This window comes from Scyliorhinus canicula, chromosome 15 (genome assembly GCF_902713615.1).
Source record: "Scyliorhinus canicula chromosome 15, sScyCan1.1, whole genome shotgun sequence".
NCBI lineage: Eukaryota > Metazoa > Chordata > Chondrichthyes > Carcharhiniformes > Scyliorhinidae > Scyliorhinus > Scyliorhinus canicula.
The window spans coordinates 28,019,908-28,033,925 of NC_052160.1; the positions used below are offsets into that span (position 1 = coordinate 28,019,908).

The window sequence follows — 14,018 nt, forward strand, 5'->3', positions numbered from 1 at the left end:
TCCTTCCTACTTGCTTTATATTCTTCAAGGACTTCATCTGTCCCAAGCCTTTTACACCTTACGAATGCTTCCTTTATCTTTTTGACAAGGTTCTTAATATCCCTCGTTATCCAGTATTCCCTATACTTGCCACCCTTATCTTTCATCCTCACAGGTACATGCCGGTCCTGAATTCTAATCAACTGACATTTGAAAGCCTCCCACATGCTTGATGTTGATTTTCCCTCAAACAGCCTCGCCCAGTCAACACTCTCCAGATCCTGCCTAATGCTGTTGTAATTAGCCTTCCCCCAGTCTAACACCTGCACCCGAGGACCAGTCTTGTCCTTTTCCATAAGCAGCTTAAAATTTACAGAATTATGATCACTGTTCCCGAAATGATCTCCGACTGAAACTCAATCACCTGGCCGGGCTCATTCCCCAGCATCTGGTCTAATATGGCCCCTTCCCAAGTTGGGTTATTTACATATTGTTTCAAGAAACCCTCCTGGACACTCCTTACAAATTCTGCTCCATCCATGCCTCTAGCTGTAAGTGTGTCCCAGTCAATATGGGGAAAGTTAAAATCACCCACCACAACAACCCTATTGTTTGTGCATCTTTCCAAGATCTGTCTGCATATCTGCTTCTCTGTCTCCCACAGGCTGTTAGGTCTGTAGTAAACCCCCAACATTGTGACAGCACCCTTCCTATTGCCTCGCTGCCTGAATCCTCAAAGGTGTCCACCCTCAGCACAGCTGTGATATTCTCCCCCACCCCTTTTGCATCCCCCTCTATCCTGCCTGAAGCATCTAAATCCTGGAATGTTTAGTTGCCAATCCTGTCCCTCTTTCAACCAAGTTTCTGTAATAGCAACAACTGACAGAACAGGCGCCGGAATGTGGCGACTATGGGCTTTGCACAGTAACTTCATTGCAGTGTTCTTGTTTTTTTTAAATAAGTTTAGTGTACCCAAATTTTTTTTCCAATTAAGGGGCAATTTAGCATGTTCAATACACTTACCTTGCACATCTTTGGGTTGTGGGAGTGAAACCCACGCAAACACGGGACGAATGTGCAAACTCCCCATGGACAGTGACCCAGAGCCGGGATCGAACCTGGGACCTCGGCGCCGTGAGGCAGCAGGGCTAATCCACTGCGTTCATTGCAGTGTTAATGTTAATAATTCCACATACTAATCCAAGCTCTAAATTAATCTGTTTTACCTGAAATACTCCTCACGTTGGAATTAATGCACTTCAGCCAGCCCCACTGCGTTAACCAACCTCCTCTTCCGCTGAATCTTACTGGCTTTAGTCTGTAGCTCTCCCTCTGCTATTTCTCCTGCTGACCTACTACTCTGGTTCCCTACCCCCCTGCCATACTAGGTAGTTTAATCTGTTTCTCTGCCTTCCACTTTTCTCCTTACTAACTTTTGTTTCTGTCTCCTCTTTACTACCCTCTGACTTCCTGAATTGGTTCCCATCCCCCCGCCACAAGGTTTTGCTGCATCCCCAGACATCACATCCTTGGAGTTGCCACTGACCTGAAACTGAATTGGACCAGCCGTATAAATACTGTTGTTACAAGAGTAGCTCAGGGAATAGGAACCCTGAAGCGACTAACTCCCCTCCTGACTCCCCAAACCTTATCAACCATCTACTCAAGTCAGGAATCTGACACAATACTGTCCACATGCCTGGGTGAGTGTAGCTGCAACAACAGTCAGTGAAGCAGGAGGAGGCCATTTGGCCCATTGGTCCTATTCCACAATTCATTTAGATCATGGCTGATCATCTACCTCACGCTACTTTGCTGGGCTATCCCCTTATCATTTGATGTTGTAAGTATCTTGAAATCCGTCACTGGATCAAAATCCTGGAATTTTCTTTCCTAATAGCACTGTGGGCTTACCTGCACTACATGTACTCCAGTGGTTCAAGAAGGTAACTCTACCACCTCCTCATGGACAATTAGGAACGGGCAATTAATGCAGCAATGTCTGCATCCCATGAGCCAATTAAAAAAAAACATGTCTCCCACCATCCTGACCTGGACCAATATTGCTGTTCATTCAATATCAATATTCCGAAGTTCTGGGATTCCCTCCCTGAGACCATTGTGGAAGCACCTTCACCAGAACTGCATTGATTTAAAGAGGAGCCCCACTGCTCAAGCAACTCTACACATAGGCAATAAACCTTGCCTTGTCAGAAAGCAGAACAAAAAAAAGGGCCTCTGATATGTGGTGCCCGAACCATTTCCCTGGAGTTTCTGCAGAAGTAATTAAGTGAGGCTAGGAGAACCATTCCGCCCTGGTAAACTCTACCCCCTCATGTTAAAAGATCTCCCATGGTGTTGCTCACTAATTCAAATGAGGCTCAGTCTTATAAAGACAAGAATCTGATATATTATGTACAAGGTACTTTCCAAATGTTAATGTGAAGGCAGCTCCCTTTTTTTTTTCAAGTTAGAGCACCTTGAGCAGCACGGTAGCACAAGAGGATAGCATTGTGGCTTCACAGTGCCAGCGTCCCAGGTTTGATTCCCCGCTGGGTCAGTCTGTGCAGAGTCTGTACGTTCTTCCCATGTCTGCGTGGGTTTCCTCCGGGTGCTCCGGTTTCCTCCCACAGTCCAAAGACGTGCAGGTTAGGTGGGTTGGCCATGCTAAATTGTCCTTAGTAACCAAAAAGGTTAGGAGGGGTTATTGGGTTACGGGGATAGGATGGAAGTGAGGGCTTAAGTAGGTCAGTGCAGACTCGATTGTCCGAACGGCCTCCTTCTGCACTGTGTGTTCTAACCAATTATTTGTTCCAAGTAAGGGCAATTTAGTGTGACCAGTCCACCTACCCTGCATATCTTTGGGTTGTGGGTGTAAAACCCATGCAGACACAGGGAGAATGTGCAAACTCCACACAGTGACCTGGGGCCGGGATCGAAGTCGGGTCCTCAGCGCCATCGGCAGCAGCGCTAACCACTGGACCACCATACGCCCTGGCAGCTCCCTTTTAATGCAATTAAAACCTAACTGCTGGAAAGGTCAATTGCTGTTGGTGAGGGATGATTTATAGAACAGCAGAGAACAGCACTTAGAGCTGGTACATTTCCACTTCCAGCATGACATGATTGCCTATCTTTTTCTGTTTGCTCAGCCAATTGCACTCTTGCCTCTGAGTCACAAGACTAATGGTTCAAGCTCCACTCCAGTGCTTGAGCACATAAACTAGACAGTCCAGTGCCACACTGTTGGATGGGATGTTAAACCAAGGCCCAGTCTGCATTCTCAACCGGTTGTAACAGAATTCATGGCATTATTCAAAGAGAAGCAAGGGAGTTCTCCCCAGTGTCCCGATTAATATTTATCCCTTATCATATTGTCATAGAGTCTTGCAGCACAGAAAGAGGCCCTTTGGCCCATTGTGACTGTGCCGGCCATTAAACATCTAAAGCTCTATGACAATGTGTTCATGACCAAATAATATGTTTTAATTATGTTGGTTAAGGGATAAATATTGGCCAGGACAATGGAGAGAACTCCCTTGCTTCTCTTCAAATAATGCCATGGGCTCTGTTACAGTAACTTCAGAGGGAAGACTGGGTTTTGGTTTAACATCCCATCCAACAGTGTGGCACAGTGGTTAGCACTGCTGCCTGACAGCGCCAATTCTGGCCTTGCGTGACTGTGTCGAGTTTGCACTTTCTCCCCGTGTCTGAGTGGGGTGCCTCTGGGTACTCCGGTTTCCTCCCACAGTCCAGAGATATGCAAGTTAGGTAGATTGGCCATGCTAAAAATGCCCCATAGTGTCCAAGGATAGAATCTCTACTGTATAGAAGAAGGCCATTCGACTCATTGGGTCTGCACCAACCCTTGGAAAGAGTACTCTGCCTAGTCCTGTGCCCTATCCCCATAAACCAGTAACCCCACCTAACTTTTTTGGACACTAAGGGATAATTTAGCATGGCCAATTCATCTAACCTGCATATCTTTGGACGGTGGGAGGAAACCCACACAGACACGGGGAGAAAGTACAAACTCCACACAGTCACCCAATGGCAGAATTGAACCCAGGTCCCTGGCGCTGTGAACAGCAGTGCTAACCACCGTGCCGCCCTGAAGACAGCTTATGTGTATGTTAGGTGGGGTTACGGCAATAGGGATAGGGTGGGGGAGTGGACATAGGTAGGGTGCTCCTTCAAAGGGTCAGTGCAGACCCAATGGGTGGAGTGGCCTTCTCCTGCACTATAGGAATTCTATGGTTCTATTCTAGTCCCATTTCCAGCACTTGGTTTGTAGCCTTGTGAGCTCTGGCGTTTCAAGAGCTCATCTAAATGCTTCCTAAATGTTGTGAGGGTTCCCTCCTCTGCCAACCTTTCAGGCAGTGGTTGCAGGTTCCCACCACCCTCTGGGTTGAGAAGGTGTTTCCTCAAATCCTCTTCAAGCTTAAATCTATGCCCCTGGTTATTGATCCCTCTACTAATTGGAAAAGATTCTTACTATCTACCCTATCTATATCCCTCATAATTGTGTACACCTCAATGATGCGCCCCACCCTTAGCCTTCTGTGCTCTGAGAACAACAACATTGCTACCTCTCTTCCTCGCTCCAGTCCAACCAACATCCTGGTGAATTTCCTCTGCATTTGCTGTTTGTAGGAGGTTGCTGTGTATAAATTGGCTGCTGATTGCCCTAATTACCACAGTGACTCACTTCAAAAGTGCTTCTTTAGCTGTACATACTTTGGGACATCCTGTAATTGTGAAGGTGCTATAGAAATGCAAATTCTGTCTGCACACATTGACATATTAAACTGTGAAATCTGAATTGAAAGAACTGTTCTTAAAAACCTCATTCCAAAGTTCGCGCGAGCCAGCAGTTCTTCTTTCATTACCCCCCTTCCCTATTTCAGGATCGTCAAGCTTTTAAAATGCAAACTTGACAACAAATTAACCACAATTCGCTATTGCTGTCATCTCCCCCATCACTTCTCCTTCAGCCGTGGCACAGTTCCGCACTGGGGCCTCAAGCTAAATGGCGCAGAAAAGAGAAGATTATTTGACTGGGACGAATACCCAGCACCAATAGAGATTTTGGTCAGCCTGGGAGGGGAGGGGAGGGGGTGCAGATAACAAAATACACATTTCCAGGGTCGTGCACACTTACAACAGGCTCCCACCTCAGGTGGTCACCTCAGTGTTGACTCACTCTGTATACAGAGCAGGTTGGGCAATGGATTGATGGTTAGACTGCACACACACAGGTAACCTGAGTACTCCATGGAATGAATACCTGAGGCGTGGAAATGTAACCTGTGCACAGTAACTGGATGAAGGCGAAAACGTGGCGGCTTCAGTCATGAATGTATATTCTGCGGTTTTGCTTGATTACCTTGAGGCTTCAAAAAAGAAAGGCTTGCATTTCTGTGGCGCCTTTCACTGCTGTACTCTCCCAATGCGCTCCGCGTCCAAAGAAGTACTTTTTGAAGTGTACAGCGTGTACAGCAAGATCCCAGTAACAGCAATGTTTTAATGAACATGAATCTGTGGGTTCTTTTTGGTGATGTTTATTGATGGATATATATTGGTGGTGGTGGGGGGGTTAGTGGTGGTGGTGGGGGGTGGTGGTGGTGGTTGGGGGTGGTGGTGGGGGGGGGGGGGTGGTGGTGGGGTGGGGGAGTGGTGGTGGTGGGGGGGGGGGGGGGGGGGGGACACATCCTCTCTCTTCCCTGTTAAGAGTTTTCTCGGGAGCGAATTCCCGGCCTGAAATTCTCCCTTGGAAACTGACATTTCTGGATAAATGCTCTGGATAAATGCGCGTCTCGTCTTCCAGCTAAAACCAGCTGGAAAGGTTTCTGAGCTTTGGGATTGCCTCTGAATCCCTCGCAGAGACCCCCCAGTCCTGTGAACAGATGTGGCAGGTTGCAGTGAAATGCTCCAATTCTGTGTCACTGCCTGGGCTGATTGTCCATTCTGGAAGCGGACAGTGGGGAAAGCCGGGCTCCCACTGTGGATTTTCACAGTTACTTCACTGCAGTGTTAATGGAAGCCAACTTGTGACACTAATAAAGATTGCTATTATAGAGCAGAAGCCAGGAACTCAGCTTTCGGAGTGTTTCCAGTTTGGCTTTGCTCAGTGTATAGGATATCACCAGACACCCGCTTTGAAACTGAGAGGCTCCTAATTGAGGAGTGCGGTGATGTAATGAGTGAGGTGGAAATGAGCCAGTAATCCATCCTGATCAGGAGCCCGCCGAGACAGGAAAGACCAGGGGGTGCTGGCTGCAAGAGCAGCTCATCAAGGCGCCCTGCTCCTTCCATGGTCGCGCAGAAGAAACTTCTGGAGGTCAAGGCGGATTAGGTTAATGTCACAGCTCCACCGGACCGGGCAGACAATGTGTCGAGTGCAGTGCTTGCCGGCGGCTGGGGGCTGTGCTCCAGCGAGTTGGGGCTGGGTACAGGCCTGTCATCTGAGAGGGACTGGGACCGAGATTAATGCTGCAAATATTGGAACCGTTTAACCATGTGAGTACTGGAACTGATTAACACTGCATCAGTGCTCAGTGACCACCCGAGCACCAGGTGGAGCTGGTTGGGAGGGTAGGTACATGAAGTTGTCAATAGTTCACAGCTTCCTTGGGACTGGGAGATGTTCCTGGTGTTTAGATGGATAAAGTTACAGGACTTGGAAGAATGCTGACGCTTGTTCGATTTCTGGATGAGGGAGACACGTTGTTGTATCTGATTCTTTCCACTCTCTGGAGGATGCCCAAGTGTCTTTAACGTTTTGCACTGCAAGAAGTCTTCCACCAGGTTAAAGTCCAACAGTTTTATTTGGCATCACTAGCTTTCCGAGCGTAGCTCCTTCATCAGGTGAGATTAAGGTTTTGAACCGACCTCGTGGAGAATCTCTGCAGTTCTCTCTGGTGTCTCCTCCAGTTCAGCCAGTGAGTGGGCTTTTTTGTGGCTAAGATTTGATTCCCTGGTTTATGATGAATGAACTCACTTGGTCCCGGCTGCCGTGGTTTAGGGGCTGGATGAATCAGTTCGGGCAGCTCTGCTGCTGATCACTATCTAAGGAATGCGCTGAGCCATGTGGGTGTTGGCTGAGGAGAGAATGGAACTGGATTTGTCGCTGAATTGACCCGCTCAGCATTGAGGCTTCCAAAGCAGGGATTATAAATGCAGGCGAGGTGCCAGGGGATGAGGAGCTCGCTCCTGTGGAGTAGCATTGTCCTCTCTGTAAGGAAAAGATGGGAATGTTTGTAATGTTCTCATTACTGTGCTCCAGTACCTCATCCTGATCTATGTAGAGAATGTCAATATGCAGCAGTGTTTTAGAAACCATAGGATCCCTACAGTGCAGAAGAAGGGCATTCGGCCCATTGAGCCTGCACCGACCCTCTGAAAGAGCATCCTATCTCTGTCCACTTCCCTATCCTATCCCCTTAACCCACCTAACCTGCACATTTTTGGACACTAAGGGATCATTTAGCATGGCCAGTCCATCTAACCTGCACATCTTTGGACACTGAGGGGTAATTTAGCATGGCCAGTCCACCTAACCTGCACATCTTTGGACACTGAGGGGTAATTTAGCATGGCCAGTCCACCTAACCTGCACATCTTTGGACACTGAGGGGTAATTTAGCATGGCCAGTTCACCTGACCTGCACATCTTTGGACACTAAGGGTAATTTAGCATGTCAATATCATTGCACGGGTGGCACAGCAGCACAGTGGGTAGCACTGTGGCCCCACAGCTCCAGGGTCCCTGGTTCAATTTCTGGCTTGTGTCACAGTCTGTGCGGAGGCTGCAAGTTCTCCTTGTGTCTGCGTGGATTTTCTCCAGGTGCTCCAGTTTCCTCCCACAGTCCAAAGATGTGCAGGTTCGGTTGAGTGGCCATGATAAATTGCCCTTAGTGTCCAAAACGATTAGGAGGGGTTACGGGGATAGGGTGGAAGTGTGGGCTTAAGTGGGGTGGTCTTTCCAAGGGTCGGTGCAGACTCGATGGGCCAAATGGCCTCCTTCTGCATTGTAAATTCTATGTTCTATGTTCACTCTACTGTTATGACAAGTCTTTTTTTTATAAATTTAGAGTACCCAATTCATTTTTTCCAATTAAGGGGCAATTTAGCATGGCCAATCCACCTAACCTGCACATCTTTTGGGTTGTGGGGGGCGAAACCCACACAGACACGGGGAGAATATGCAAATTCCACACGGACAGTGACCCAGAGCCGGGATCAAACCTGGGACCTCGGCGCCGTGAGGCAGCAGGGCTAACCACTGTGCCACCGTGCTGCCCCATGTTGTGACAAGTTGAATATTTTCTAATGTTTCTTTCCGATGTTTTATGAATAAAGTATAATTTTGCAAAAATAATAAACCCTGTATTCCTAGAAAGAAGTCAGCACTTTCATCAGGAGACAAGTCAGTGGAGAGGGGAAAGGAACTTTTTTTTTTAGAAAATATTTTATTGAGGTATTTATAATTTTAAATATTTTAAACATCAAATCTCAACAAAAACAGAAACACAACAATATAACTAACAACCCCCCCCCCCCCCCCCTCAGAACAAACCCCAGCCATCATGATTTACCCAAGCACCGTTGGTTGAGGAGAAAGGAATTAACTGCAGTGGATATCCACAGAAACCAGACTAGTTTGCTTTAAGCAGGTCAGGTTGATCCATGTTGGGTGAAGCACATGTTAACTGGCCTGGAGGGTGGGGTGTGCACAAGGAACAGATGGTGTGGACATACCAGTCTTCTCCCGGGAGCCGATGACAGACACTTTCAATAATTGAAGGCGAAAAGGAGCTGTTGGGCAAACATGTTTGGAGATCGATGGGCGTGGAGTCATGTCCCCATGGTGACTGAATGGTTGGGTAAATGGGTTTGTGAAGTTGTGTCGGTGTGGCTATGATTGCTGAACGCTACTTAATCTAAACAGCAAACGATGCACCACGTTGATGTTGCTGTTATTGTTATTATTACAAAAACTACAAATACCCTAATAAGATTTTTTTAAAATCTAAACAGCAAAGCACCCTTTGAAATGATTCCCTGCCAAAGAACCCCAGCCGTGCCCAGGCAAGCAAAGTGCCATTCTGCCTGAATCTTCAGGCGGATTTAGGAAGCGGTGTTCACGGGGCAAGTAACCCGTTTTGGAGGACAATTCACGAGCCAGTCACACAGGTTATGATATCCGTCCTGACTTTTTTGCTGCCAGTTTGAGTTCGCAAAACGTTGAGAAGTGAGCTTTGGGTGTTGCTCTGGTTGTGGCTAAGAAGCGTGTTATCTAGCTTGCTGCCCTTTCCCCATTCTGATACTACACAAGGCATTTACCCTCACACACACACACACACTTCAATTCCCAGCTTTGCACAGCGCTGGGTCCCGGCAGCTTGGGGAAGGAGGAGCTAAATCACTCAATTCATGTCAAAGCCCGCCTTGTGTTAGTTACCCCGGATATGTGGCAGGTTCCTGAATCGAGCAGGCAGTGGTGTCAATCCTGGCTACCTCCCATCCCAGCTCGAACCCCTTTTCAAATCCTTGCCGAGATCTCCGAGGACGCTGATTTGGGGGCACTGGGAAGTGTGGACATTATCCCGGGACTTTGTGGATGGAGATGTTGTGAAGCTGGGATGACTGAGCACACAGGGTCGGGGGAGTGAAGGCGGTGGAGATGGTCAGAGAGAAACAGAAATGCTGGCGATGGTCAGCGAGTCCGGGTAGCGCCAGAGGAGAGAGGAGCAGAGTTAATCTTTCGGCTCAATGACCTGTCATCAAAGCTGGAAATGCTGCCACACATTCTCTAATCATTCCGAAAGACCGATAGGTACCACCCGGGGACTTGGCAAAACTTTTCTGTTCGCTCAGGTGAGGCCTTTGCGCAACTCCAACTAAATGTGCCAAATCCAAGGATTGAAACAAACGCATCTGTTGCATGTAGCAGCCCGCTGACTGCGGTCAGGAATGTAGGCAGAACCCTGGACACAACTCGCTCGCTGATTCTGGGACTGGAGCCATCAATGCTGAATAGTCTGTTAGATCCTTCCTGCGCTTGCTGTCAGGAGGGTCATGCCCAGGGGAGGGTTCTGCCCTGGGAAGGGTCCTGCCCAGGGGAAGGGTCCTATCCAGGGGAGGGGAGGGTCCTGCCCAGGGGAGGGTTCTGCCCTGGGAAGGGTCCTATCCAGGGGAGGGGAGTGTCCTGCCCAGGGGAGGGTCCTGCCCAGAAGAGGGTCCTGACCAGGGGAAGGGTCCTGACCAGGGGAAGGGTCCTATCCAGGGGAGGGTCCTGTGCAAGGCGGGAACCTGTCCAGGTCATGGTCCTGCCCAGGCGAAGGACCTGCTGGTTCTGCCCAGGCGAGGGTCTTGCCCAGGGGAGGGTGATGTCCAGGTGAAGGTCCTACCCAGGGGAGGGAAAGGGTCCTGCCCAGGGGAGGGGTCCTGCCCAGGGGAGCATCCTGCCCAGGCGAGGGTCCTGTACAGGGGAGTGTCCTGCCCAGGCAAGGGTCTTGCCCAGGGGAATAGTCCTACCCAGGGGAAGGGACCTGCCCAGGTAAGCGTCTTGCCCAGGGGAGGGGAGGGTCCTGCCCAGGCGAGGGTCCTGCCCAGGGGAACATCCTGCCCGGGGAGGGGGGGTCCTGCCCAGTGGAGGGGAGGGTCCTGCCTAGGGGAAGAGTCCTGCCCAGGAGAGGGGAGGGTCCTGCCCAGCGGAGGGGAGGGTCCTGCCCAGTGGAGGGGAGGGTCCTGCCTAGGGGAAGAGTCCTGCCCAGGGGAGGGGAGGGTCCTGCCTAGGGGAAGAGTCCTGCCCAGGGGAGGGGAGGGTCCTGCCTAGGGGAAGAGTCCTGCCCAGGGGAGGGGAGGGTCCTGCCCAGGGGAAGAGTCCTGCCCAGGGGAGCCTCCTGCCCAGGGGAGGGTCCTGCCAAGAGGAGGGTGCTGCCCAGAGGAGGGTGCTGCCCAGAGGAGGGTGCTGCCCAGGGGTGGGTGCTATTCAGGCGAAGGTCCTACCCAGGGGATGGTCCTGCCCAGGGGAGTGTCTGCCCCGGGGATGGTCCTGCCCAGGGGAGTGTCTGCCCCGGGGATGGTCCTGCCCAGGGGAGTGTCTGCCCCGGGGATGGTCCTGCCCAGGGGAGTGTCTGCCCCGGAAATGGTCCTGCCCAGGGGTGTCTGCCTCGGGGATGGTCCTGCCCAGGGGATGGTCCTGCCCAGGGGAGTGTCTGCCCCGGGGATGGTCCTGCCCAGGGGAGTGTCTGCCCCGGGGATGGTCCTGCCCATGGGAGTGTCTGCCCAGGGGACGGTCCTGCCCATGGGAGTGTCTGCCCAGGGGACGGTCCTGCCCAGGGGAGTGTCTGCCCCGGGGATGGTCTTGCCAGGGGAGTGTCTGCCCCGGGGATGGTCCTGCCCAGGGGAGTGTCTGCCCCAGCCATGGTCCTGCCCAGGAGAGTGTCTGCCCCGGGGATGGTCCTGCCCAGGGGAGTGTCTGCCCCGGGGATGGTCCTGCCCAGGGGATTGTCTGCCCCGGGTATGGTCCTGCCCAGGGAAGGGTCCTGCCCAGGGGAGTGTCTGCCCCGGGTATGGTCCTGCCCAGGGGAGTGTCTGCCCCGGGGATGGTCCTGCCCAGGGGATTGTCTGCCCCGGGTATGGTCCTGCCCAGGGAAGGGTCCTGCCCAGGGGAGTGTCTGCCCCAGGTATGGTCCTGCCCAGGGGATGGTCCTGCCCAGGGGATGGTCCTGCCCAGGGGAGGGTCCTGCCCAGGGGAGTGTCTGCCCCGGGTATGGTCCTGCCCAGGGGAGTGTCTGCCCTGGGTATGGTCCTGCCCAGGGGAGTGTCTGCCCTGGCCATGGTCCTGCCCAGGGGAGTGTCTGCCCCGGGGATGGTCCTGCCCAGGCAATGGTCTTGCCCACAGAAGAGTCATTTCTGGGTGAGAGTTCCACCCAGGCAAGGGCCCTACACAGAGGAGTCCTGGACCAAGGGAGGGTCCTGCCCAGGGGAAGGTCCTGCCCAGGGGAGGGTCCTGCCCAGGGGAGGGTCCTGCCCAGATGAGGGTGTTACCATGGGAGGGTTCTGTCCAGGGGAGGGTCCTGCCCAGGGGAGGGTCCTGCCTAGATGAGGGTGTTACCATGGGAGGGTTCTGTCCAGGGGAAGGTCCTGCCCAGGGGAGGGTCCTGCCCAGGGGAGGGTCCTGCCCATGGGAGGATCCTGCCCAGGGGAGGGTCCTGCCCAGATGAGGGTGTTACCATGGGAGGGTTCTGTCCAGGGGATGGTCCTGCCCATGGGAGGGTCCTGCCCAGGGGAAGGTCCTGCCCAGGGGAAGGTCCTGCCCAGGGGAGGGTCCTGCCCATGGGAGGGTCCAGCCCAGGGGAGGGTCCTGCCCAGATGAGGGTGTTACCATGGGAGGGTTCTGTCGAGGGGAGGGTCCTGCCCATGGGGGGGTCCTGCCCAGGGGAAGGTCCTGCCCAGGGGAGGGTCCTGCCCATGGGAGGGTCCTGCCCAGGGGAGGGTCCTGCCCAGATGAGGGTGTTACCATGGGAGGGTTCTGTCCAGAGGAGGGTCCTGCCCAGGGGAGGGTCCTGCCTAGATGAGGGTGTTACCATGGGAGGGTTTTGCCCAGGGGAGAGTCTTGCCCAGGGGAGGGTCCTGCCCAGGTGAGGGTCCTGCCTAGAGGAGGGTTTTACCATGGTTCTGCCCAGGGGTCCTCTTAGGGATTCCAAAGTCTGTAGAAAAGAGCAAAGAATTGAATTGAAGACAAAACGTGATGGCTAAGCAATAGTATATGTTTCAGAGTTCAGCAGTAGTGAATGTATCCCAGTCGCCTCTGTAATATTCCACAAAGTTTTGTTTTTAAATTTTCCTAATAAGGGACAATTTAGTGTGGTCAATCAACCTACACTGCACATCTTTGGGTTGTGGGGGTGAAACCCACACAAACACGGGGAGAATGTGCAAACTCCACACGGACAGTGACCCAGAGCCGGGATCGAACCCGGGTCCTCGTCGCTGTGAGGCAGCAGTGCTCATATTCCACCAAGTTGACATTAAATATAGGATGTGAGATGATTGCAGTTATTTGCTGCCATGCAAGTGGTCGAATAAAAACCTACGAAACATTTCCTAGTCACAGTGCCCAAAGCCAGTTGTTGCATAGTGTGGGTGCCTGGCAGCACAGTCCAGGAGGTAACTGAAGGCAATTTATGTCAATCTTTCGTTCTGAAGTCAGGTTTTTTTGTGTGTGCTCACTAAGTTGATGATTAGCTCTGTCTGTCTGCAAAACCTTAGAGGCTTCAATAGTGTCCTTGTGTCTTGGTGTCCACAGAGTTGATTGCAGTACTGAAGGTGTGGTCTGCCCAGGGTTCTGTGCGATTTTCTGTGGCTGCCGGAGTTGGCTTCAGTTGTTTTAGGCTTGGGACTTAAAATCAGGTATATGATGTGTAAGAATATTAGTTAATGCAAGTAATGATGGATTTTACTCATTCCGTTCTGTCTGAAATTGCAGAGAGAAAATGGTGCAGAAATACCAGTCTCCAGTACGGGTCTACAAGTACACTTTTGAAATGGTGATGGCGGTGAGTTAATGATGTTTAATTATAACGGATGCCTTTGACATCCACATTCCAGAATCAGCACATCATCACAATGCCTTTACTCGGGATTTTACAGGTCTTGTTACCTATTTGAGGTTGAGAAAGTAGATAAAGCCCTTTGCATCCAACAATCATTTTAAAAAATTGATCAAACTCACCTTCCTATCATATCCTTTCACCCTTTCTCAGGTTACAGAAATCCATCTAATTGTCAAAACCTCAGCATCAGTGTTTTTTAAAAAAATTATATACTTTTGAGGAATATGGATGTCATTGCGCTAGAGGAACATTTGTTACCCTCGAAAGCAATCCCTAAATGCGAATCCCTACAATGGAGAAGGAGGCCACTCGGCCTATCTAGTCTGCTGACCCACCAAAAGAGCACCCTACATTCCTCTGTAACCCTGCGTATTGATCATGGCCAATCCACATAACCTGCACATCTTTGAGCTG

The 14,018-nt window shown here is 51.2% G+C and overlaps 1 protein-coding gene across 4 annotated transcripts in view; it reads left to right on the top strand.

Annotated features, from left to right (window-relative positions):
- Positions 1-6,168: 6,168 nt before the first annotated feature.
- The window catches only part of LOC119978450 (SEC14-like protein 5), a 46,465-nt gene continuing 38,615 nt past the window's right edge, over positions 6,169-14,018 (top strand). For 2 of the 4 annotated variants that reach the window (XM_038820100.1, XM_038820103.1), the window contains exons 1-2: positions 9,458-9,858; positions 13,478-13,547. In XM_038820100.1, coding sequence (XP_038676028.1) covers positions 13,485-13,547 — 63 coding nt within the window. In that variant the 5' untranslated portion in view covers positions 9,458-9,858; positions 13,478-13,484. Of the gene's footprint in view, positions 6,499-9,457; positions 9,859-13,332; positions 13,402-13,477; positions 13,548-14,018 lie in introns of those variants that run through there. The other 2 variants (XM_038820101.1, XM_038820102.1) reach the window with 2 other exon arrangements.